The sequence below is a fragment of the Triplophysa dalaica genome, chromosome 9 (assembly GCF_015846415.1).
Source record: "Triplophysa dalaica isolate WHDGS20190420 chromosome 9, ASM1584641v1, whole genome shotgun sequence".
NCBI lineage: Eukaryota > Metazoa > Chordata > Actinopteri > Cypriniformes > Nemacheilidae > Triplophysa > Triplophysa dalaica.
The window spans coordinates 14,647,921-14,674,325 of record NC_079550.1 but is presented as its reverse complement, the minus strand read 5'-3'; the positions used below and the strand labels follow the sequence as shown (position 1 = coordinate 14,674,325).

The 26,405-nt window shown below is 39.8% G+C and overlaps 1 protein-coding gene across 3 annotated transcripts in view; it reads right to left on the bottom strand.

Annotated features, from left to right (window-relative positions):
- Window positions 1-26,405, bottom strand: part of bcas3 (BCAS3 microtubule associated cell migration factor) — a 196,549-nt gene that overhangs the window by 61,081 nt on the left and 109,063 nt on the right. The window contains exon 23 of one of the 3 annotated variants that reach the window (XM_056757184.1): window positions 10,923-12,387. The exons of the other annotated variants lie outside the window; for them this stretch is intronic. Coding sequence (XP_056613162.1) covers window positions 12,377-12,387 — 11 coding nt within the window. The 3' untranslated portion in view covers window positions 10,923-12,376. Of the gene's footprint in view, window positions 1-10,922; window positions 12,388-26,405 lie in introns of those variants that run through there. 3 annotated transcript variants of the gene reach the window in all.

Sequence of the window (26,405 nt, the reverse complement as noted above, 5' to 3'; positions counted from 1 at the left end):
AACAGTCAAGGCCCGAGCTATAACACTTTCTTTATCATTACTGCAAAAGAGAGATACGCCGGAACCCTGTCATTTAAAATCATCTTTTTCTACATTGAAAAACAATGGTGAAAGTGAAACAAAAAATGTGCTTGAGATTTATGGGTCACTCGAAGCTCATTTTCTGTACATTTCGCTTCCATGATACCCATCCTGTCCCGGCAGGCGTCTCGAGCGCTGCTCTTACCATAGTGGGAGGTGAGCGAGCCCCAGGCAAGGCGGTGTCTTTGAATGCGTGCTGGTGAAAACTTAATGACTTGTCCTGTTCAATCTCCATTTCTTTGGCCGAGGAGATGAGACTTCTTTCCTTTCTCTGCACATCATGCACGGGGCTCTGCCGAAATCATCAGTAGCTTTTTCTGCCCACACCATTAAGTTTTCATGTTAAATAAGGATACACGCAAGGACACGGCTCATGTTTGTGTTGAAGCAGAAACACTTTCCTCCTGTCAGCCCCTTTACCTCACTACAGTTCTATTAAGTAACAAGGGAAGTTTAAACAGATACACATTAGGGAAGCGCAAAACTACATACAGTATTTTGTAAGGTGGGTTGCCAGGTACTCAAAAACAGCACATAATGTGTATGTGTTTAGCAGTAATGACGGTGGTTTAAATTGGACGATTTAAAGCATAATCAATAAAAACACACTAGTGTCAAAAGTTTAGGGTCACAATTCTTTATTATTATTAATATTATTATTTAAATGTAAAAAGGTAAAAAAATATAAAAACTATAGAATAACACAAATTGAACTATTGTTTTATAAAAAGAAAAATACGAATTTTTTTTTTAAGTGATGTAACTCATTGCATATTTTTGCGGAAATGTTCTCTTGGCATTTTATCAACCAGCTTCTTGGGGTCTTACCCTAAAATTTTCGTTGTGAAGCATGTATTGAGGGGATTTCCATCTATTCTGGGCAGCTTATTGGCTGCTTTTTCTTTATTATTCAGTCCAAGTCAGCCACATTGTTTAACGTTAAGCTAATATATAAAATCATATAAAAGCTTTCAAAGACCACGAGAAACATTTAATCTAACACTAAACTTTTCACCAGAGCAAAAATATAATCAGCATATATCCCAAACTGTTATATAGAAATACAAAAACTGCAAAAGGAAAAAAAATACCACATCCCATTTACTACCAGCGGTGTGGGTATTCACTTTCTGATATCCGATTGCCGAACCTGAATGAGCAAGATGCCATTGAGACGCGTCACACACACAAAGAGGTCACTCCAAAAAAGAGGTGGAAGAATCTGGTTGGGGAGATGTGGGGAACAGGGCAGGGAGTCTGATGTCTGGCAGATGACAGATCCCTAAATTCCTTCCTTGCGCCTACAGGACAGAAGCCACTGCGGCTGAACAGTGTGGCTTTATGTAAATGCTTCACTCAAGGGGCCGCCGCTTATTAGAATGCTGGCAAAAAAAAAAACTGCCCACTGAGAGTATGAGCCCGAGGTCCTTGTTTGAAGTTAACAGAGTTTTCGTTTTGTCACGTTGCACAAGAGCTGGCCCTCAAACGGACTCCGGCGAAGCCGAAAACAGACACAAACTCATAAAGAGATGCGTCGTACAGGTCCTTAAAGTGTATTAAAGCTTTTAATCAAATGCAATGGAGAATACAGTCACACTGGGTGTGTTTTTAGGCGACGCCTTCTTGCCTACGCTGTGACCTGACATTTCAGCTAGCTGCCCGTGACCTCACTTGTTTTTGTGTTATTCTCTGAAAACACTCTGATGGATGGTGCAAGAGGGTCCTCTAACAAGCTAATCGCCTCAATAATTGCGGTAATGACACTTTATTAAAATAATGACGGAGTGGTGCTGGATTGCTTGGAGAGAGTGTGCGGCTGTCTCGTATTTAGCACTTAAATGTGGGGTGAAGAGGGTAAAGTTGCTTGTGCATTTCGGGGTCTGAGCAGAGCAACGTGGACTCCATGCTGGGCTCCGTTAGCTCGAGCAAGGTTAGCAGTGGGTCAGGTACAGGTCAAATCAATAGCACACAGTGGGAATGCCTGCCTTTTTTTACTTCCCCGCACACTTGTGTTCTCCTCTGACCCATCTCAAACCTGTACACACATATAAAAAAGAAAACAAGCCTTTTATGTGTAATGCACAGTATATAGCGAGTACATAGGGTCCTAGTTGACGGTCCATGGGTAGCCAGGGAAGGCAATTGGGACTCTCATCTCTATGCATCCCCGTTCCCACAAGATACGTATTTTTTTCCTTTTTTACACCTCTAATGCAAGTAAAGTACAACTCATCTCTGGCCATCTATCCATCTCCCCACCCCACACACAAACAATCTCCAACATTCCCCAATACAACACTGACTTTGTCCAGTTGCTCCACCGCCACAAACGTCAGGCTGGGAAGCAAGCGAGACTCCAAGCGTCTGGTTTTGGGGGTCAGAGACGGAACACACAGAGGTGAAGAAGTGAAGCAGCAGACGCTCGCTGCATCCCTCTCGACACCAGGCATTAGAGACGAACTTCTCACTGTAACTGTGACTGCGCTGACTCTCAACACTCCAAATATTTACACTCGACGGAGCCTCGGTCTGAGAGCCCTGTTAGAGTTATACGTATCAGTTTACAGGGCCCTAGGGTTTCGTAATATATAATAGACACAGAGAATGTACACTGGGGATGATGGGAATAATAGCAAGAAAGTAAGAGACAAGTTTATGTTTATGTACGTTTTTTGCTTTTATGAAGTTGTTACATGAAGAGATTAGTGGGGGAAAACAGTATAAGGTTTTTAACTCAATTTATAACTGAGCAAAAGTTTGAATTGAAAGTCAAATGTTCTTAATCTCTACCCTATATATGAATTCAGCCTGAACCAAATAACATAGACTCGTGTAATATTAAATAATCATTTTGATAGATCCGTTTAGTTGGTTTGCCATGTTTGAGGTAAAAACTTGATATCTGAAGTCTGAAAATGATATATATATTGTACAGTGACTGTAGAGTTGTTTAAAAACCAGGGGTGTGTTCAGTTGATCTGTTGTACAAAATCTTATAGAACAGTTCACCCAAAAACAAAAATTCGGTCATCATTTAATCACCCTCGAGCTGTTTCAAATCTATAAAAATTGTTTTGTTCTGATGAACACAGAGAAAGATATTTCCAATGCTTGTAACCAACCGTACTTTTCCACCATTAACTATCATAGTATCAAAAATGACAATGACAGTCAAAAGTGACCCAGAACGGTTTGCTTTCCTACATTCTTCAAAATATCTTCTTTTGTGTTCAACAGAACAAAGAAATGTATCACGTAATTGAATTATTTATTTTAAATACGACAACAGTATCTATACTTTCTTACACTGAATCGCATACAGTGACATTTGCTTACGTGCTCTTGGAACATAATTCATCAAAAAAGTTTATGCAACAACATAATATTTTGAAATAATAAGTCATGTGCTAAACGCTTTTAAGAAGTCTGTCAAAGTTTGCCAAAAATGGTATGCCTGGAGCAAAACAACCAATATAGTCATTTATGCCATTTTGCCAGGCCTGCTCTTCAAATTCTACCTCCTGTCTTCCTCACTTTAATCAAATTCACTACATTTTTCACATTGTTAGTGATAAGTGACAGCTACTTATACCCTCAGTGTGTGTGTTTGTCTCACAGACAGACAGACAGACCAGGTCCGCCTCAATGTGCGTGACATTTAACACGAGTAACTGGAGTAAACATGTGTGGACAGTTGGAGGAGACAGCATGGCGTTTAGGTTAAGTGGATGTTAGGGTATTAGAGTGGGCCGCTGTATAAAAGAAGACTCGAGAATCTCGAGAAGGCACATTAAATCTGGCCATGCGGATTTAATAAATGTCCTCTCCCCCTTCAAAGCCGCAGCGAGATCCGATGTTCATTTTAACACTAAACCTACACCAAAATCCATCATGGAAATACAGAAACAACGCGGTAATCACGGTAGGCCATGGGCCCTAATTTTAGCCAGATTGAAAGTCGAAGGGGGGACCACGGACCGGCATTAGGCTGCGGAAACAAACCGGCTGTAATTTGTGAGCCTCTGGTGTGTATTGGTGATTGCATACAGGCCTTCATTAGAGAAGTGTTGGCAGTGATGATAAAGCGGAGCTTGTATAGGAGTGATGATCAGAGAGCGGGACAGCGAGAGCACAGAACAGAAAAACCACATGCAGGATATTAACAGTTCTCTCCATGCGTAATTACAGAGAGAAGAGACAGAGCGATGCTGATTTATGCCCGCAAACACGCAGCTGCTTTGATTCCTCGTGTGTCGAGAAACGCATGTGCGTGCTGAGTATGGACCCACAAACAAAACTAAACCCTCACGTAGTATTTCACGGTGACCCGACCTCAGAACTCAAAGAAGCCCCTGGGCAAGATTTCTGTAGTTTTCAAGCCCACATGAAATGAAAACTAACTGTTTTATTAGTAATTCATTATTTTGGCTTTTAGACAAAATTATAATAATGACAATATTATTATATAAGACAGTATTATTATAATACAATAAATAACCCAGCAAAAGTAACTATGATAACTAAGTTGATCACTGTTATGGTATTAATACTGTGCATATTCTTATAGTGCAAATAAACAATCAACAGCTTCTGCTTGACACGGAAACACAGTAATCAAATAATAATAATAATTATAGCTGCAAGCACCAATTACGGGGACAAGCCCTTCACCAGTACAAAGGGCCATTAACCTAATTTGATTAATAATTCTACAATGCTACAGCAATTCTCTAAATGTTTTTAAACCATGTATCATTTCTTAAATATTTTCTTTCTATAAAGTACCAATGAAATACAAGCATTTGACAAGCATTTCTGATGCCCTCCTACTTCAATTTAGGGTTAAACTGATGCATTTGTAATAAACTCAGTCATCTTTCAAAATACAAACTTGTAACACAGCTATGAATAAAAACTTAAATTAAGGTTCAACGTGCACTGCATTAAGAAAAAATGCAATAATACTATGTAATACAATACCATGTATTCTATGTCTTTCCTTTTCATAAGCAGTTTAAATCATTTTGTAGTGGCTAGATTCAGGTTATGCAACACTAGAGTTAAAGTTTTTAAAGATTTGAAACTGTAAAAAAATTATAACATCCTACAATTACAGTGTGTTTACACCGACACAAGCCCGGCACCAAATCAAAACTTAATCGCTCCCCTTACAATGAACATTATAAAGTGCTGTCTGCACTGTAAGAACATCATCTCCACTGGCTCATATATTTCTACCGTCACATGGTATGTGCATATAAAAAAACAAGTTTCGGGGATAGTGAAGTTGCAGTTGTCACAATGACATTACTGCACATAACAATGGTTTTGGGGTATATCTGGTCCATGTGTGATTAGCGCTTGCTGTTTTAAATGCACCATCTTCACTATAAAGAAAACTTTGAGTAAAAAAGCATGTTCAGATGATAAAATAAATGCTTGTGTCATCACAGGCACAAAAGCTTAAAGGAACAGAAAAGATAAGTTCAAGTGTTTTCTGCCATGTCTCAAGCATCAGAGAAAACATTTCCACTAAGAGCTCGCTGCTATTTGTATAATTTCTCCTGCATTCCGTTTACATTCTTCCAAGTGCTCTGAGCGCTTTATTTTACGAAATGGAGACACTCTCTTTAGACTACAGCAAAATAAATCACGCCTGCCTGTTGTTGGGTACAAATAAACCGTACAAAGTGTTGATTTAAAAATAAAAGTTTGGAAGTGATGGATGTGCTCTTCCTGTGGAGCTTTCCGGAAAGCCAGTAAACACAACAGTGTCTGTCACTGTGGGAGTCTGGCCGAGTCATGGTCGAGCCACAGGAAGGGGTAACACAGACCTCGTGAGTGAGTGTGTGTGTGTGGGTGGAGACAGTGAGATGGAGGGGTCAGTCTCCTTTACACGCAGGCCCGTACTGTTGCCAAATGCCCAGCTGCCGGTAGGTGTCTGTTTACAATGTGGCCTGTTCTGCAAAGGCCATTGGTTAGTTTACACTCCGTTTCCCTCTGACACACGAACACACGCAAACAAAAAAGCATATCTGATCCACCCCAACACCAGCCCCAGTTCAAGCTTTCACGGATATATGTGGTGCCGTATTCAAATGAGAATCTGATCTCACATGTCTCTGATCAGCATCAGTTCGCGCACGGTGTGAAAGCGAGCTGTGACATTTTTGAGTATGAGAGTTTGATTGAGAAAGCGCAGAGCTCTTTATCCTAATTCAACGTGGCTGAAATGAACGTGTAGGGGAGCTGTTTTCTTTCATTAAAAGGTGAGGCCCTGTCATTTCAAACATGCGAATGGAGAAAGATCGGCGGCCCCAAAACTCACCATCTTGTGTTACACGAGACTGCTATGCTGTGGTGGCAGGCCTGTTTTATGTAATATAAGTTGATGGCAAAATTGCAAACCGCAAAGTTTAACTCACGATTTTTCCCCTTTCTGTTCATGTAATACATGTCTAAGATTGTTCTTTAAAGCAACGCATATTTTTTTAAGTGCCATATCGCATTTCTCTAAAGAGGACATTTCTGTTTATAAGCTCTAAATTTGTGGCTAATGGTCTAATACAAATCCTGTCAAAACGGATGAGGACCAAAAGAGTCAAGAATCCTGACAATAAAGAAACATTTACTCTGTCAACCAAGTCAAAGTAATAGTACGAAATGTTTATATTATTTCTTTATTTTAGCTGTGGTTTTGTGATCAAGGGCCACAAATGAAAATTATTTCATCATTTACTCACCTTCATGTCATTTTAAACACGGGTTACTTTCTCTTTTCTGCATAACACACAAAATAAGTACAGTATATTGAAGCACATTGGTAACCAAACAACATTGGCCATTGATTCCAATTGTATGGACATATTTCTTAAAATATCTCATTTTGTATTCCACAGAAGAAAGTGTCACATTGACTGATGTGACTTATAGGACAAACACATAATTCTAAATTATAAATCTTTTTTAAATCTTTTTAAGTAAACAGTTCAAGAGAATAATATCTGTGCAGCTGGTATAACTGCAGCCTCAACCTAAAGAGTCTGTTTAAGTGCATCATGACAAAACACACACATTACTGCAGTCACTTCCACCCAGTGTGAGCGTTCAATTGTGTGCATGTGAAATGTGATGATAGCATTTCTCTTTCCTGTCTGTTTCTCCCACTCCCCCCTTCAGTTCATCTTAATTATGGCACAATTAGGCGCTACAAATGGCGTCAGAGCGCATGCTGCCCGTGTCTGAGCGGGGTCAGTGTTTCCAATTTCCTCCAGTAATGGGCCTGTGATGGCTGCCCCTGCTGTCCGCCACCCTGACCCCAGCAGGCCCCGAGGTCACGACCTCTCAGCTCTGCCAGTGTGTTTAGAGCCCTAAGGGGTCGATGGCCGGTGGCTTATGGGAGTGCTGGGTTACCTTGGATAGGCTCTGGAGAAAAACACACATACTGACATCCACAGGCACGATGGCGTGTGTCTCACAGACGCCATCAAAGACAGGATGTCAAAAAAAGTCTGTGGATCCTTTCAAATGCACTATATAAATCTTTAAATGTCTTCTGTTTAATGTGAAAAAGCAACTTTGATAGTCATCACTTCCTCATGAGAATCCAGAACATGAATATATAGAGATTGTATCCATAAAAGGTCTACACTGATGGTGGAGGTAATATCTTCAGAGTGCTCCAGTCCACTGATCTCAATTGCTTTTACACATGTGTATTAAAATTAAATCCACATTTCATACTAACTTAGCCACTGCCCCAATACAGAAAGTGTGTTTAAAAATCGATCCGAAGAGCTGTTTCATTTCTAAACAAAACACACTATTACCTTCTCCGAGAAGGTTTTAATGGAGTTTTCATATTTCTACAAAGAAGTGAATATGACATCTGCTGGGGGGCTTGAAAAAGCGGCAAAAACTTGGCTGAGGACTCTGCCGTTTCATTGATTAAATCCCTTCAGAATCCATAGAGCCTAATACATCAGCAGTCTGGCTTTCTAGTGGTAAACGATCAGAGTCTCCCTCAATGAATATCACATGTACTCTTTAAAAAGGTTGTCAGGTTGTGTGGACCCCGTGTCAGCTTCCCTGCGTGTTTCTCTATAGCCACCAGCTCTTGACACTGGCTCACACAAGATACGCATTATGCGCCGCGTCGAAGATCCGTTCCCAAGCCTTTGGGGTTGTGCATTACCGTTATTAAGGGGCAAGTCTTCATTGAGTTCCCTACAATCGCTCATTTCCAGTTTGAAATCGGTGTAACGTAATATGCGCGGCAGGACCTTGCTACTTTGCGAGGAGATCAACAGAAGACCAGAGAAGGTCATCAATTTTTATTTAAGACCTGTTTCATACCATTATTTCTTACAGCACCTATTATTACTTTCAAATGTAATGGGCTGCCTATTAACTTGAGAAACAGCTTTTCTCAATTTCCCAGCGGTTAATTTTTTTTAAATTTAGCATTAATAAAAAAAACGAAGCACTCAAGCTTAAAGTATAAAAAAGCAGCTAAAAAAGAACCAACATAACACAGCGAGAGAGAGGATTTTGAAAACAAACAACGGCGAGTCCGCATGAGTATCAATAAACACAATTCTTCCGTCTCGGAAGCTTCCTGCTTTATTTGATTAAGCAGGGCGAAAAAACAGAGCAGTCATGCTCATTGCTTTTCTTCCTCTTCCCTTCCCCTGCAATCTTCTCTGGGCCTAATGGGAATCGGAAGTTTAAGTGAAGCTGCCTGGCTAGCCTCGGCCTAACCTCTCCATCTGGAAGGGAACTTGCCAGCCTTGGGGCTACTCCCAACCCTTCCCAGCTGTTGAGTTTGGGGCTTTTGTTTTTGTGGGCTTGAGAAAGCATATTTTTATAAATGATTGCCATATCCTCCACCAGCTGCTGACCCCGCGCCCGTCCTCCCTGTGCTGGGGCATGGTTCTCATTTCAGCCTGGACTGACCCTGACTGTCCGAGGGTATGTGCCTGTGACCATTTTATTGGAGTGGTGAGGTAAGCGCAAGGGAGGGGATCCCTGTTCTTAAAATATCTTTATTTGGTAACGTGACAGGCTCCTCACCTTTTCCTTCTGCTCAGCTGTGATTGATGCTCTGATTGACACGAAAAGCGAGTTTTTCTTTGCGAACGCAACCTACTCGGACTGAAAACAGATTTGATTAGAGATTTTGGAGTGGCCGGGGCATCTGCTGCAGGTCTGGTGTGTATGAGTCACTAAGCATGTGGTTTGTCTCATCACTACCCCTCTCTCTCTCTCTCTTTGGTTTTAATCAAGGGCTTTGTAAAAGGGAGGAGCCAACCTTCTCAACTGAGTCAACTGCAAATGATGCGTAACTTTGGTTTCCATGGAAACGTGAATAATACTACTCCCCAAACTTACAGCGAGTGGCAGCAAATTAAAAGCCGTCTCCTTAGTGCTTTGCGCTGACCTGGTTTCGCTTCGAGAAGGTAGCAGCCCGAGGGGCCAAGCGCAAAGTGATGGGGGTCTAGCCTTGTGAAAATTTTAAAGCCCCTGCGCTACCTGCGCACCAGACGTAACCGTCACCAACCTCTGTCGTGTTTACGGCTGCTGTTAAATGAAGCAGGAAAGCTTGGTGTTAATGAAATATACATCAGCCGTTAACGCGTCAGATGGTGCCAATGGGCTGCATGTTTGTGCCGTCGTTGCAGTATTGATGAGACTGCTGGCGCTCCATAATTCATCAGGAATGGCCAACTCTGGTGAGGGCCACCCACTCCCGTTCACACACAGAAACAAAAATCACAAACTCACACAAATAAAAAAAGCACAAAACGCACACATCATTCTGCACTTTCTCTGCTCTCAGCTGCTGTGTGTAAAGCACCGCTGGGTAATTGCATGGTAATACTTCATTATGGCAGCACTGTAATTTGGGCACTGGACACTTCAAAGTGAGGCAAAAACCTCTTCACAGACAGCGCAAATTACTGCGAGTCCACATAACCCATGCTTTGTTTTGACTGGTATTGTTTTTGGCCAAAGATCCGGTTCCAGAATAAACACGCAGAGCAATCAGTGCATATTTCTGATCGTATAATCATCCTGGCCGATTACAAAGCACAGCGGCGTGAAAGAGTTAAAAAAACGGATTTTGCCAGCATGCGAAGCCAAGAGGAATAAAATGCAATATCAAAGGTTTATCTAAACACACGTCGGCTTCTGAACGGCGCTGTGGAGAAGGCCGGGCATGGGGTGATAGAAGGAGGGTTGAGCGAATGTACTGTTGGACCCTGAACAGCCGTATACGCTCCACACTTCAACCATGATCCACAATCACGTGCCGCTCATTTCTGGCTTTCCCGCTCACGTCCAATTCCGAGAACTTTTTTTACAAAGACTACAGTTTTGCAGAGCTGAAGAGTCTAGACTGTCACTGTTCTTATAATACAATTTAGACATTGAAACAACGATTGAAATCAAAAGATTAAATATGAATAGCTTTGACATTGCAAATTTATGCCAGTGTGGAGACTACTTGAGTACTTTGTAAGAACTATGGTAGTGTGATACCAAGGAAAACAGAAAAAAAACATGAACAGTTGGTACAGTTCAGACACGGAAGAGAGTTACAACAGCCACGCCAAGCATCCTGCAGATGATTACAAAGTTCGAACAATTAAAAATGCAATGAAGATTTAAAAGCACAAAGAAATCGTAAACACGGTGAACACAGCCAGACACAGGTTATGTCTACAATCTATTTCAAGGTTGGAGGGCATTGCTCCAACGAGCTGGTATTTACAAAAAAGGGTGTACACTCCAAACAAGCTGGTGCATAAAAGCAGAAACATCAGACATTTTTCAACATAAATATTTGATTTTTTTATTTGTCTTTTCCAGGAAAGCACTAAATATACACACAATGGCACCAGTCCAACACATGGGATTAGTAACAACAGCACAGAACAAAACAGCCAGAAGTTGTATTTTTACAAATTTCAAACAGATTACACTAAGCAGCAATACTGGATATTTGTGCATTGAAAAGTTAATTCTTAAATTATGGTATCAAATAAACAGGGTTAGGTTTGAGGATAAAGCCTAGATCACACAAAGAGGACGTTTATGGAAAATACATGTTTACATATATTTATTCAGCTAAAGCTGAGACTAGTAAATCAATCATACTGAAAAAAATCACGACTGTAAAAAAATTGTGAAGACTTTAGATTTTTTTTAAAGTAGTTTCTTATTTGGCAGTGGGTGCTTGGCACCCATTGAGGCTCCACTACAGATGATAAATGTTAACATTTAGGGGATAGTTCACCCAAAACAAAAAATTCTGTAACCCTCTTGCCATTTTAAACCTGTATGAGATATTTTGAATAATGTTGATTACTGAACAGCGCCAGCACCAATTGACTTCTAATGTATGAACACAAAACCAATGCAGGTGAATGGGTGGCGGTTAACAACATTCTTCAAAATATCTTCCTTTGTGTTCCTCAACAGAAAGTAAGTCATACAGGTTTAATATGACAGTAAATTGGGTGAACTATCACTTTAAGAAAGCTAATGAACAGATCATTTGGGATGGCTTCAGGTGTTACCTACAGGCCTCTCTCTCTTGTTCCTTATTTTGTATCAGATTTACTAATTTACTTATGAACTCAGATCGGTTTGTGATCCTTTTAACTGCATATCTAAGTACAATGAATTCATGATGTCTGGCCACATGAACATCCTTAATTCACCATCAGAGACAAGAATTCACGTGTACGCTGCCATTCAGTCAGATTTCCTCTGAATTGAAACATCTGCTATTAAAAAAATTCTACATACCCCTGTGGCCATTGCACAATTGTTTATTAAGTATTTTGCTTATCGCTTTCGGCTAAAAAAGGTGTCTGGTGTTCTGTTGAGCAATTTTTATTACCTAAATCCATTCTGCAGATTTTTCCCTAAAATCAGTGCAGTTATTGTGAAAAACAGATAAAGTCCATCTGGGAATTAGTTGCTTTAAAATCCATATTTTGCACTAGTGTCCCTATGCCTCACAGGACCGGTGACGCAGGAGGGGGGATGTTGGTGATGCGCTGGGCTGCGACCCTCCAACTCTCCAGTCCTCTCCTCTCTCCTCAACTCCTCGCCTTTCTTCTTTACTCCCATACACAAGGATGGCAAACCAATGAAGGATATGAAGGGAGGAAATGAGGATGAAAGGGGAGGAGTGGACTGAGTACATGCGCATGCTTAAAAACAAGAGGGGCAAAAATAATAGCGTCAAAAAAGCGGTAATGATTAACAGCAGAAAGTTGGTCCATTAGGATACACCTGCAGAGAAACAAAAACACAAAGAAAGAAAGAAAAGAAAAACATACGCGCGTTTAATGTGCAAGTTATTCCATCATTCCTGAGTGTGTGATGTGGAGAAAGGGAAAAAGGCAACGTTTAGCCGTTTAATGTATTTACTCTCATGGACCTGTCAAGGGTCTGTGCTATTAGCTTATTAAAGTCATACTGCCACTGAATCCCACTCTGTCCGGTAATTGCATTAACACCACACGCACACTGTACATTAACACCAGAGAGAAGCTAGAGAAAAAGCCAGCAAAAGATCTGAGGTGAACAGCCATGAGGATTCACAGAACATCAAAGAAAAGCATGACAGGAATAAAAAAATGAATGCAATAAGTATGTGTTTAAAACACGAGAGAAACACGTGTGTTTGACTGTTGCTTGCACTACTTGTCAAAAGAGTGAAAGCTAGTAAGTGGCATGTGAGTGGGCCGTGCGTGTGTGTGTGTGTAGATGCTGAGTGACGGTAATGATTGTGCTAGCCTGCAGACCCTTTATTTGCCCATCTTAACTCAATTAAAAGAAAATAAGGCCGTCATGACCTTCAGATGAACTGCTCTGTGTGCTAAAGTGCGGATCCTCACAGGGCCAAAATAGATGTTCACTAGAACCTGTCAGTAAGGGGATTTTGCTCACCCACTGGCCTAGCACGTGTTTGGGGGGGGTGTTCTTTCTGTTTCATTAACATGCAATATTCATGTATGCAAGTCTTTGCTTTATAGGACAGTAAATGCATATACAGTTATTACAACATGCTCTTGTTCGTATTACAGCAATGACCATGTACAAAAATACTACCATTTTAACTTACTGCTATTTTCAATACTGTTTAGCTATGAGTCACTGTGACTATAGTGTTCTAACAGCATAATTTGTAAAGTAAGAATAATGGAAAAACATGGTCATAGGACATATTGATCACATTCGTTTTCACACTGTGATTAGTACCACATTTAATATGACACAAACAGAAATAACACTATGAGGGGTGGCGTGTGAAGTATGTAAGAATGTCACATGAATTTCAAGAAACTTCTTGATTAAAGTCTGATTAAAGCCCCCTCTCTCTCTCTCTATCTCTCTCTCTCTCACTCTCTCTCTCTCTTTCTCTCTCTCTCTCTCTCTCTCTCTCTCTCTCTCTCTCTCTCTCTCTCTCTCTTTCTGTCTGTCTGTCTGTCTGTCTGTTTGTCTTTCTCTCTTTCTCTCTATCGCTCTCTCTCTCTTTCAATCTCTCTCCCTCTCTCTTTCAATCTCTCTCTCTCTATCTCTCTATCTCTCTATCTCTATCTCTCTCTCATATATATCTCTCAGCTGCGGAAACCATTTCAAAATTATTTTCAGTTTTCTAAATTGACTATTTATAGGTACGTGTTCAGGCAAAATAATCATTTTTGTTACATTCTGTAAACTAATAAGAATATTGTCTCTATTGTTTCTATTTGCTTTTATTCGCAGAAAATGTAAACTGGAGAAACAGGTCAAAATAATAGAAAAGATGTTCCGAACCTCAAATACGACGAGAAAAACATGTTTATATTTACTTTTGAGCCATACAACAATAAAAGTTCTGCATGTAGTTAGGATAAGTAAAAAAAATAGATTTTTCATGTTGTCAGTCTTTCACGTTGCTGTTGGATGACTTTGTCACTCCTGACGCTTGATTTTGTTAAAAATTGAGCAGACACTTGACTGGAATAGCCACATTACATCTAGAAATGCTGATTAAATTAAATATTTAATTCCAAAATAAAAACATTTTTAGCCATGGCTGTATATATGACTGAACTATTAAAGGTAGTACGAGCTGCCCTCAACCAGAAGTAATAGAGAGGGGCCTCTGCCCCAGGCTCAGAGAGGAGGATATAAATATCTCCTGTCTGTTTGATATGCAGCTACACGGAGCTGGAAGAGGAGGAGTGTGGCTGGAGTGAGGGCAGGAAACACCAAGCGCTGCATAAATCTAGAATGTGCAAAGTCTCCAACAGCCCAGCTGAGAAGAAACACCCTCCCAGAATATCTATAATGTCTGATACAGCAGAACAACAAGTGATGACCAGTGCAGCGGGGAAAGTTTCCTTTCAGTTCACAGCACTATTCTTGTCATAGGCCAAATGCCCTCATCACCCACCCATAGAGAAGCTTTAGGGCAAGTAAAATTTGAAAAAAGTTGTTGGATGTGTTTTTACAGTATGACTCATTCTTCCTTTACTAAACGGGGTCTGAAACTCTGACCATGCTGCTCCATTTATACTGTATGTGTTTGAGTGAGGTTTCAGCAGAAGACAAGACTAAAGCCAGGGGAAGCCCCCGTGGGCCTGTAGTCTGAGCCGATGGGTTAATCAAACTCAGAGATTAAGAGTCAGTTAAGCTTTGAGAAGAACACAGATCAGGGCGCTATGTGTTTGAAAACCTGGTTACAATGTAGATCAAAACATGTCTGTTACTTAATTCACATAAAGTAGGTGCACAGGTGTTAACCGAAGACCTAAACACCACACAGGCTAAGAACATATTTATTTTATTCCATAATTGCCATCTAAGTATAATCACTTGCTAAATGGTCTTTTAAGAGATGTAAAATGAACTAAACTTAATTCATAAAAGCTCAGTTTTGAATATCCCTTACAAAAAATGCCACATGTCCACCAAAAAACCCGAGTAACTACTTGTAAGTCGCTTTAGATAAAAGTGTCTGCCAAATGAATAAATGTACTAGAATAAAAAATATGTGGAAGTAAATTTGGGACTAGCTGCTACTAATATAATAAATGATAACTACTATCATAACTCATATAATGTGCATAGTTATTCGTTTTTTTTCGTTATTGTACTTGGAATTACCTCCAACTGATTAATTATATTAGTAAAAATAATATATTTTATTTTTATTAACTATTAATTTCCTATTCAATTAAAATGAGTGTATAGTTTTTTTTATACACAACATTACGCAAAACTCTTTAGTCCTAGTATGCATGCATAAAACACATTTAAAAATATATATTTTTTCTTTTTTTAAGGAAATTATGCATTTGTTTAAGATCCTATTGCAGATTTGAGTCAAAAGCTATGAAATGCACATCCCAAAAGAATAGGGAGGGTGAGAAACAGACCACAACAGCACACCCCCTCACCTCCCCTCCGTACATAATCGAAGACAGACAGACAATCCTGCAAGCGCAAGTCGAGGACAATCCCCATACTGTACTCGAGAAGGTGTCAAACAGGGTAAATCCCCCCGGCCCACGTCTCGCCATAAAGCACATACCCATGCAAAATTAATCTAGAGAGGAGCAGGGGTTAAGCCTGAGGGACAAAACCGAGTCAGTACAACACGACGGGTCTCCTCTCCCTCCTATCCTACACACACACACACACACACGAGGAACACACAGACGCCTCAGTCCAACAGGGACAGTTGTTTACGGCCGCCCATTTTCAGCTAATTTGCCAAAACGGATTTAAGAGACGGTAAACTTATTTGCATAACAGGCAAACATGGACACAATTGCATCTGAATGCATTCCGTGTCCACCCCCTGAATGCTTAAAATACTGTAAATTAGATATTAATGTTCTCTGTCTTTTATGGATTAATTCAGTGTGGAAACAAAGACAGGGTTTCACTATGAGTATCATACAGCAACTGTGAATGAGCGTAAATTATCTGATGTTGATGGAAGTGATTCATGGCTGACTAACATCGCACAAATGTCCCCTGAACAAGCCTCTGTTATTTTTACAGCGTAAATCTAACACAAATATAACAAATGTGGCCCAGTGAGCAGGCAGAAAGACAAAACATCAACACTGTTGTTAATAACTCTAAAAGGGGAAAAAAAGGCACACGATCCAAACAACCAAATTTGACGTACTGGCATAAAACATTTGACATGTCTAAACTGCCATCATTCGGAAATGTTTCCTAACAGAAACTCATGACTTCGAGAATGAAAAAGTCTAGCTCACACTGATTGTTGGCTTTAGTTAGATCAGTGTGTTTACCCCGTTTCTTGGACCTGCGTTAAAAGAACATTATAAACACAATAACCATTTTTTTAAATACCTAAAATGTTATTTTTTTCTTCAACTTGCCTTGCAGTGAAATAAAACGATATAACGAAGTTAAACGGAACGCTCAATATAACTCTGGAACACAGAAAATATGTTTGGCTGTTGTGTTCATGGTTTCGGCCAAAACTAGTTTTACTTATTACTCAGTTAAAGATAGAAATAAAATAAGACAGACAGACTGTTATATTCCCTGCTTTGAAACTCTTCTCTTATTCCTCATGCTTTAGTTTATGCCCTGTGGGTCCCGAGCCTTTGATACAGCAGAAGCAAAGCTGCCGTCAGAGAGATTTTATTGAAAACATGGATTCTGGGAGGACTGGCGCTGCTCTCCCCAGGTCCAACACCAAAGACATAAGCAGTGCCGCTGATTAGAGAGACGAGCCCCAGACTCCCCCTGTAATGAGTTGCAAGCCGGTGCGTCACGGCCCTCTGCCAAAACGTAAAACAAAACGATGAAGCAGCTCGGCCGGCAACATTCGTTCACTCCAACCTGGCTGTGATACGCAAGATCATATTCGGCCAGGTAGAGGTAATGTGATGGAGTGCATCGCCAAGGCATCATACAAATGTGACTCTGGGGGGAAAACTGTCTCAACTTTCTGTTTCCGCTCCTGAGGGATTCAGATTTCCTTAAAAATCTCTCCTGCCTCTTAAATATGGGCTCCGGGGTCGGATGCTTTGCCAGGGAAGCCTGATGGTACAGTTAAACGACAATCTCACGAGCTGGAAAATAAGGAGCGGACATTTTTCACAATAAAACTATCATAGCAGCATTCTTATGTGACGCATCATAGCTTCGGCCCTCTGGCTGAGGGCTTACGGAGGAGGATGAAAGAGGTGTTTGTGTGCTGTAAAATATGAAATGAAATCAAATAAGAATGAGGGAAAAGAACTAGCGACACGCTAGGCATCTGTCACTACATGAAAATGAAATTAAATGCAACAGGCATTCTGGGATATTTACTTTGAGTGGCAGTGGAACACTGCGCTCTTTCTGTGCGGTACAGTATATGTCTCTGGGTTTGATTTGAGTCCAGTGCATTAAGACAGCCTCGCATCTTTAACAGCGGACTATGTGGAAGCTGTTAGTTAAATCAAGTTAAGCCATTTCCGCACTTAAAACAACTTCCCCCTCTTACCATGCGCCTGCAGGAAGATCAGAGATTTGATGTAAACTCATGTTCGCTCCAAATGTGGTTTAAAGAGCGTGCTTCGCCTCTGCAGTTCAGGCAGATAACGCTCTGCTTCCCAGACTCTTCCAATCAAAGCTTGCTGCTGAGATAAATGTGACTCACGTGCAGGTCCAAAGCTGTGAACTTTTTTTGCCTGTTCTGTAGTGTTTTAGGTGGAGATTCTGCTGAATGGATAGAGGGATAGTTCAACCAAAAAGTAACATTCTGTCATCGTTTAATCACCCTTGTGTCATTTTATGAGGGTGAGTTCATGTTTAAATAACTTTATTCCTCAGAACGTAAAAGAAGATATTTTGAACAGTGGGTTCACTTCTTCTCTTGTGCTCTGCACAAGAGACTTCACTATACAGCTGTGAAATGAATGAAATGAGTGTAAGTATATGATGACAGAATTTTCATTTTTGAGTGAACTAAACCCTTTAAATGAACCAAAAGTACCACAGTCAACCCCAATGTAACAAAAATACTCCACTGATAAAAAGTTTAGGATAACTTTTTTATTATATTACTTCACTAATTGTTTTTACATACTTTTGCCACACTTTAGCATAGAAGTAAACTCATCAAAGCTATGGAATAATACACAAAACTTTGACTTTAAAATATATACATACTTTTTTTGGTATGATATTTTAAAATCCTTCGTATTGTAAACTTATAAAAACTTCTCCATATCATTTTTTTTATAAATCATGCTATGATAGTTTTATTGTGAAAAATGTCCGCTCCTTATTTTCCAGCTCGTGAGATTGTCGTTTAACTGTACCATCAGGCTTCCCTGGCAAAGCATCCGACCCCGGAGCCCATATTTAAGAGGCAGGAGAGATTTTTAAGGAAATCTGAATCACTCAGGAGTGGAAACAGAATAATACACAAAACTTTGACTTTAAAATATATACATACTTTTTTAGTATGATATTTTAAAATCCTTCGTATTGTAAACTTAAAAAAACTTCTCCATATCATTTTTTTCATAAATCACCCATTATGTTTGTTTGTGGGCTTTGCAAATATTAAACTATTGAAAAGTATTAAAAATGGCTTGTCAACTAGTTTGACAGCACAGTATTTAATTATTTAAAAAAAATGAAAAGTTTTTGGAGATATAAGGTTTCTACCTGACAGCAACAATATTAGTATTTTTAAATGTATTTAAGTAATACATATTTTATAAATAGTAAAATAATATATTTTCTTTAAATAAATAATTTATTTATTATTTATATAAATATACATATTTTCTGATTCACCCATTTCATATTTTTTATAAACAATTAGTTTTGCGATTAAAGGAGTAAACTAATTAAAAAAGCTGATTAAATACATTTTCAACAATTTCATTTTATAATTTAAGCAATAAGCTTTTAAATGAAGGGTTTTGAGATGATGATAAACATTTCAGTCGAGTGATTCTAAACTTCGAAACACTACTGAATTCAAGAAATAAACTCTAGAACATCTAGATGTTATATGGAACATCCATATAGATGTAACAAATATTATTGTTATTATTATTATTAGAGACTGAACGAGACTCGCCAACCAGAGGCATGAATTCTGTTTGTCTGTTCCAAGCATCAGCACAGGAGATCTGAAACAACCATTTTAATTGAAAATAAAATGCATTAATTGAATTACTGACCCCTTTGCTCCTGGTTTGCTTTACAGTGACGGGACCACACGGTTTGCTGCATGTGTCAATACCCCGGCATGTACGTTGCATTACGTTTACATGCTTGCACAAGCAGAGTACATTACACTCAACACAAACAGACGGTTTCCCCCATACTCTCACATCTCTGTTACCCAGGGCTCAGCCATACGGGAGATGACAAGACTTTACACTCAAGATCTGCCCAAGTCCTGAGGCCATGGCCAGATGCCCTGCACTTTCCTGACCGCGTGACAGCCAGCAATTCCACCCCAACTGCTCCCCCCACACCTCCGTATCTCCATCCATGGACAGATGGGCAGAAAGGTGGAGCACGTCATGCGTAAAGCGGACTTATGACTTGAGGGTGGGGGTTCGGCTCGCTCTCTCATCGGGTTCAGCTTATCTGTAAACTATTAATCAGTTTTGAATGTCTCGGACCTTGGGAAACATTGCAACTAATTTATAAACCCCGACACGCTCACAAATCATAATTTACGCTTCGCGAAAAGCCCACTGATCTCCGGCCAAACGCAGGTGAAAATGACTTCAATGCAGCAGGGTTGACCGTTGCATGCAAGTGTTTGCGAGGACGTGCATTGTGTACTTGCGCGCTGCTTAGTCAGGCCAAGCTTCTCAGCAGAATTTAATGAACTGAGAACGACCTTGATCAGTGATTCAAAGCTGGGATTAGAGGGCATTCCCCTCCTCTGCCAGGCTCCGCTCTCACATTCATCAAGTGTGTGTTTTGATCTTTCAGGCACATCCCATGTGTTCCCCCATCCAGCGCCAGCAAAGCAAACTCCCATTGACTCGGGCCGTTCTGCAAATTACCCACACACACTAGCAATAATGAAGCGCCCTAATATCACCCAGGGCACCTCCTACACTGAATAGTTAACTTTTGATTAAGGCTGGACGTTCTTCAGTCCTAATGCAGCGAGAAGGGGCGGTCGCAATTAGACTCTGGAACAGGCTGGTTGTTTCTTCTGAGTTCCTAGTAATAACCGCAGTGGACTGGACATAGAAAAAAGAGGGGGAAAATTACAGCGTAAAATGAACAAAGACGTGCTGGATTGATGCTGAGGGAGGAAAAGAAGTCGCCTTAAATAATGCTCTTAACTACAGTATTTTTTTCACCTGGAAATGTACATAAAGCATTTTCTAGCAATCATCCTACATGGAAGATCTAAAAGAAAAATGTTAGCTCATGTACAGAACATAACGTGGAATCATGAGGTTGCGAGAGAAGTTAAAGAACACCACAGACCAACTGCAAAAACAGGCAACAGAATAACTACTATTAAAAGAGATTTGACAATAAAAACGCTCATACTGTACGACTTTACTAGACAAGCCCTTCCTATGAACCCGTCCTGCTAACTTCCCTCTAAAAAATCCAGGAAAAGAAATGACTTTCCTTTTATTTCATGTGGTCTCTAAACTTCAAGTAAAGTAATGAGCTAATTGTGGCTTTTGATGTCACCCCCTCTCATTCGGTCTCTCCCTTTCTTAAACTGGTGTGTTATTCTTCGAAGTCCATAAAGCTTTTCAAACCTTTCGCGATCACGGTTTGGGTTTAAGGAAACAGAAAAAGGCGGGAGTTCATCTAAGTCGGTGTAAATGCGAGGTATTAATTATGCTGAATAGAAGGAGAGAGAGAGCAGGCTGCTGCGCTCTTTTTAAAATATGATCAGCATAATCGAGCCCTGCTGAGTGTGGACAGCAAAGAGAGAACAGTGGGAGTACAGTACAGAGAGAGAGAAAGATTAAAAAGCTGTGTCAACCTCTTAGACAATTAACATGGGATATTTATGTATAAAACCGATTTTTAATAAATAAATAAAGGACAAATTAAACAAGCTATTCTGTTAAAAAACAACAATAGTAGGAAAATAATGTTTGTCTAATATAGTGCAACTTTATCTTTATTTTTCAGATTTTGAATATCATTTTTTTGTTTTAATATAGTACCCCTGGTCAGAAACAGACAATCTATCCCTTTAATGTGTGTACATGTGTTTGTTCATGTATGTGTGTGAGTGAGAGAAACCGTTCAATCTGCGTACCAGAGGGGAAATTATGAGGTATAAACAACTCGAGTGCCAGAGCGGCCTGGATATATTCAGTAATGCAGCATAATAACTATTGACACGGATCAGCTAAAAGAGGAAGGCTGTCCGAACAGCTCATCAAACACCGAAGAAAAACACAACGTAAAGGAAGTGAGATGACAGAGAGACACAGAGAGCAGGGGAAGTGGCACTGAAGGACAATAAGAGGGAGGGTGGTTAACAGGAACAGGAATTGGAGTGAAAGAGAAGCCGGACCCGTGGAGCATCGAGGGAGTTGTTTAAGGAGAAACAGTGTCCGTTTGTGGCCGGTGATAATACTTTCCATTCAACAGGGCTCGCAGCGCACTGATTCCTCTGATTGCAGCCTGGCGCCCTGCTGGCGAGGCTCTGCGCTGAAATTAAATCCACTCTGTTCAGTTATAAATTATAATGCTCTATAAACAACACCCCCACTGGGAAAAGGAAGAGCGGGGGGAGAAAGAGATAGAGAGAAAGACAAACACAGTGGAGAAAAGGATGAGCACAGAGGAGGAAGTGATCTATTTCTTTAAAACAAAGCAAAGCATAAAGTACAAATCAAAGGGCTGGTTGATATAATTTATATGAGATTAGAGATAACACGGTATTATGAAAATCAAAATGAAGAAATATTCCCTTAATCTGATTAGATAAAACTAATACCGCACAAGATTATAGTAAAATAATACAAATAAATGATACAAAACGTACGCTATATATATATATACGATTCTAACCAATTATTATTAATAATAATAATTAAAATACAAAATAAAATGAATTATTGTCCGGATACGAAGTTCCAGGTGTCCCACTTTCAAAAATGTATGTTGGTTCTTGTCAGGGTAGTATGGACTAAACATTAAATATGAGAAAAATAAATAACAGAGGACAGCTGCAAGAGTCCATCTTAAAAACAGAGTTTAAAAATCGAACTTAACTAAAAAAATAAACATTTGATGGTTTAAAAAAGTATGCAATAAATAAATGTATAAATCATACATTTAAGATTAACAGCAAGAATTTCTAGAATTCATGTTTTTCACGTTTCACTGCAGTGCAAATATATCTTGTCCTTGTTAAAAATGCTGTCCTAAACAAGGACAGTACAAAATAAAAGCCTTTTAACTGCACTTGCCCACCACCATAAAGGTGAATTGGAAGCCGAGACGAGACAGCGAGAGAAGAAAATAAAGAGATTGTTGTGCGTGTCAGTTCTGTTTGAGCATCAACACTCTGTGTGTGTGTTGCTCACTGGGGGTTCTGCGCCTCTCTGTCGCCGCTTTTGTCTTTAGTCCAGTCCGAAGTCTGCAACCCAGTCAAATCCAGCACACTCTGAACCACTAATGAGCCCAACACACACCCACATGACCTTACTGTTTCTCACTAAAACCCCCTTCCTTTGCGAAGGACAAACAAGACGAGCAGAGAGCCTCAAACCAGCGTTGTCAGAGGCCTAAAATCCAACATCTAATTTAAAATCCATATTTTACTCTAGCAGCCTCCCGACTGTGTACTGTGAATGAAGTCAAATGAATTTTAACTACAGATACTCGTGTGCATTGGAGATTATTTCAGTCACAGCTGTTGCAAGAGTCCTGCAAAAGAGCCTTTAACTATGAGTTCTGTAATTTCTTAGTGAACAGGAGCAGCTATGAGCCTCTCTGCTGCTTTGTAGAGATTCCAGAAGCAATTAGTGTGACATGATGTTTCAACATAATAATTTCTACACACACACGCGCATACAATCATGATCCGAAATGCAGCAAAGCCCTATAGTACTTCTCAGGTTCTAAACTGCTATTACTATATGCAGGTTGTTGACATGACATGCAATGTCAATGTGACATACTTCACAAAACCTAAAACTGCTGTAAACATTTTTGAATTCTCGTGTAATTGTAATACAAGAAGTGTTTTTATGACTAACATAAATGGAGACTAATAACAATGATTTATGAAAAAAAAAATATGGAGATACAAGGTTTCAAAAGAACAGCATCGTGATTAATCGTATCCAGAATAAAAGTTTGTGTTCACATAATATACGACTAATATACACATTATATACCGTGCTTAGTAATTCATTACTAAAAATTATAATAAAATGAATATAATTAATATAAAATAATAAAATAATTGTATTTTTAAAAACATACACATACATGTATATATTTAAGAAAAATTTAACATAAACATTAATAAAGATTTATATATACTTACATTTTTTGCTAAATATAAATAAATACATGTAAATATTTCCTAACTAAATATACATGTGTACGTGTATGTGTTTATATATATACACAATTAATATGCACAGTGCACAGCCATATTATGTAAACAAACCTGTATTCTGAATGCGATTAATCGTTTGACAGCCCAAATATTGATATTTATTTAAAAATGTTAATGTTCATACTTTACCACCCATATGCTAGGCCTGTTAAAATCCACAGACTTTTGAAAAACATAAACTGTACATGTATTTCAAAACAAGCCTTTAACAGCAACGAGAAATGCAGGTGTTGTTAATTTCTAACATGTGGAAACAGTCCAGTCAAACCAGACACAAACTTGGCAAACATAAAACATAACAACAGGCACAGTTTCAAATGGGAGGCGAGCGACCGTAAATGTCACCGGTGTCCCAAACCTGCGTCTCGGGGCGCCAATCTGACAAAGAGCCGAGGAGAAAGTTTCCCAGCCTGTTATGACTGTTCACAGAACGCCGCAGCCAATGAGACTCATTCATCCTCCACGCTACATTTGAAACCTGTTGCTGGGTGAGAGAGAGAGCTCTCCTCTAATCGACTGTGCACAGAACAGCGTGTGTACGGAGCAGATAGATGTCAGAGGTATAATTGCTAACGTCTGTCTGATAGCATACTGTAAAAATAGCCGCAGCAACCCGTCCAACCGTCCAATTGTAGGGCCGCTCTCTCTCCCTGGCCAATTACAGTGCGATTGGCAGCGCAAACAAAGACTTATTGGTTGTTAGGTTGGCCTCTCATCTCCGAATCGCCCTCTCCCGTTCTGCGCACAACATCTGCAAACACCTGATACACATCCAGCGCCCTGCTGCCCTGCACTCTTGTTAAATTGTTACCACCTTTCGCTTAGCCGGCTCCGACAATTAACAATACTGCTCTCCACTTCAAAGGGCCACTGGGCCTGTCGGTTTAACCTTGGTGCTCCTGAAGATTTGTTTTTGATTTTCATGAGATCCCAAGACACTTTCAACTTTGTTCTCTGCTGAGTCTAGAGCCAGGCTTGCTGCCAGACTTGGTTATATATTACAAATCTCAGGCTCGGGGTAAAAAATACAGAAAATCTACAGCGAAAAAACTTGGAATTTAAAATCATTACATTACAAGAACTTAATTCTGATCAGCCTTGTATAGCATTTTTATCAAGCTTTTAAATAAATTGCTATTAAATTTGTTTATCGCTGCTGAAACGTATCCCCATATTTTGGGATTTTTATTTTTTGCCGTAAATCCTCATTACTCCCCCTTTATGTTTGTCACTGGGTTTAGCAAATATCTAACCAATAAAAAATATTCAAAGGTGCTTGTTCACTTTGCCGACAACGTTTTTAATCATTTAAAATGCACAGTTTCCTTAAAAACAGGACATCTGAGGTTTCAGAAGGCCGGTGACAACATTCTGTAAAAATAAAGGTGCTAAATGATGTCATAGAAGTAACATTTTTAGCTGTATGGATCTATAAAAGAACCTTACATTTTTAAGTTGAATTAACTTGGCTTTACTTGTTCCTCAGTTATATAAACTCACAACTGGCCAAAAAAGTATGTTAAAATTACTTGCAAAGCAAAGTTGACTGTACAGTACAGCAAAGAATAACTCCCACTGGAGAACCAAAAATTGATATTTTAATGCCACTGCTGTGAAGAACACTTTGCTGAGAGAGAGAGAGAGAGAGAGAGAGAGAGAGGGAGAGATGGTAACAAGATCATGATGTTGCAAGCCATATTCAAACTATCCCACATGAGCTCACAGGCATGAGTTTTCAGCTCTGTCCATTTCAAAATCCACGTTTTAACTTGTGTAGTTTATATAATATAACAGCATTTGATTAACAGCTCATTCTACACCTTCAGGCCTCTCCGAGCACATTGAAAGTCCAACTGCGGCTCTCAAACAGAAGCACACTCCATTGAAGCGTCCGTGCAGCTGAACACTCACTGTACGTGTCTGTGGCCGTCTGTTTCTCATCCGACAGCCGGCTGTGTGCGCTTCAGCAACGTGCAAAGCATTTTCGGGCGCCCCCTCCCAGCATATCGCCGCAGACCCACGGATGCCCCCGCAGCACCAAGAGTGAACTGGAGCAAATGCATTTATGAATTCATACTGGGGTCTGAGTGGAAGTGAGCGGGTGTAAATGCGTGTGTGTGTTAAAGAGAGAGAATGAGAGTCTGGATGGGTGTAGGGGGGGTTTGTTAGGGTGTGTGAATGCTCCGCTGCTCTTTTTCAGCGATTCAACCCCCGATGCAGCTTCAGGATGTGAACTGTCACTTTACATAGCTGGTGATGAAGAGCAGAGCTGTCAGGAAAGGTGAAGACGGCCCAGCAAAGAGCAGAGAACGAAGAGGAAGACTGACTGACTGGTTGAGACTATTTGTGATGAAATGCTCAATCGGCAGTCAGCAAGAGAGAGGACGGGAAAAGAAAACCCAGGTGATGCAAAAGGGAAGATTTTGTAACAGAATCAAAAGATAACCATCATCTAGAATGACAAAAGAAGAACAAGATGTGTTTTATATACAATAGTGTACATGTGTGTGTTCACTTCACTGATACTGTAAAGCCAAGGCTGTATTTTAAATTTGTACTTTTTATATCTGACAAAACTTGTTCTTCGAAGGTCCAATGTGTAATTTTTTTGGAGGATCTATTGATAGAAATCTAATATACATTCATAACTATGTCTTCAGAGGTGTATAAAGAATTTACTTTATGA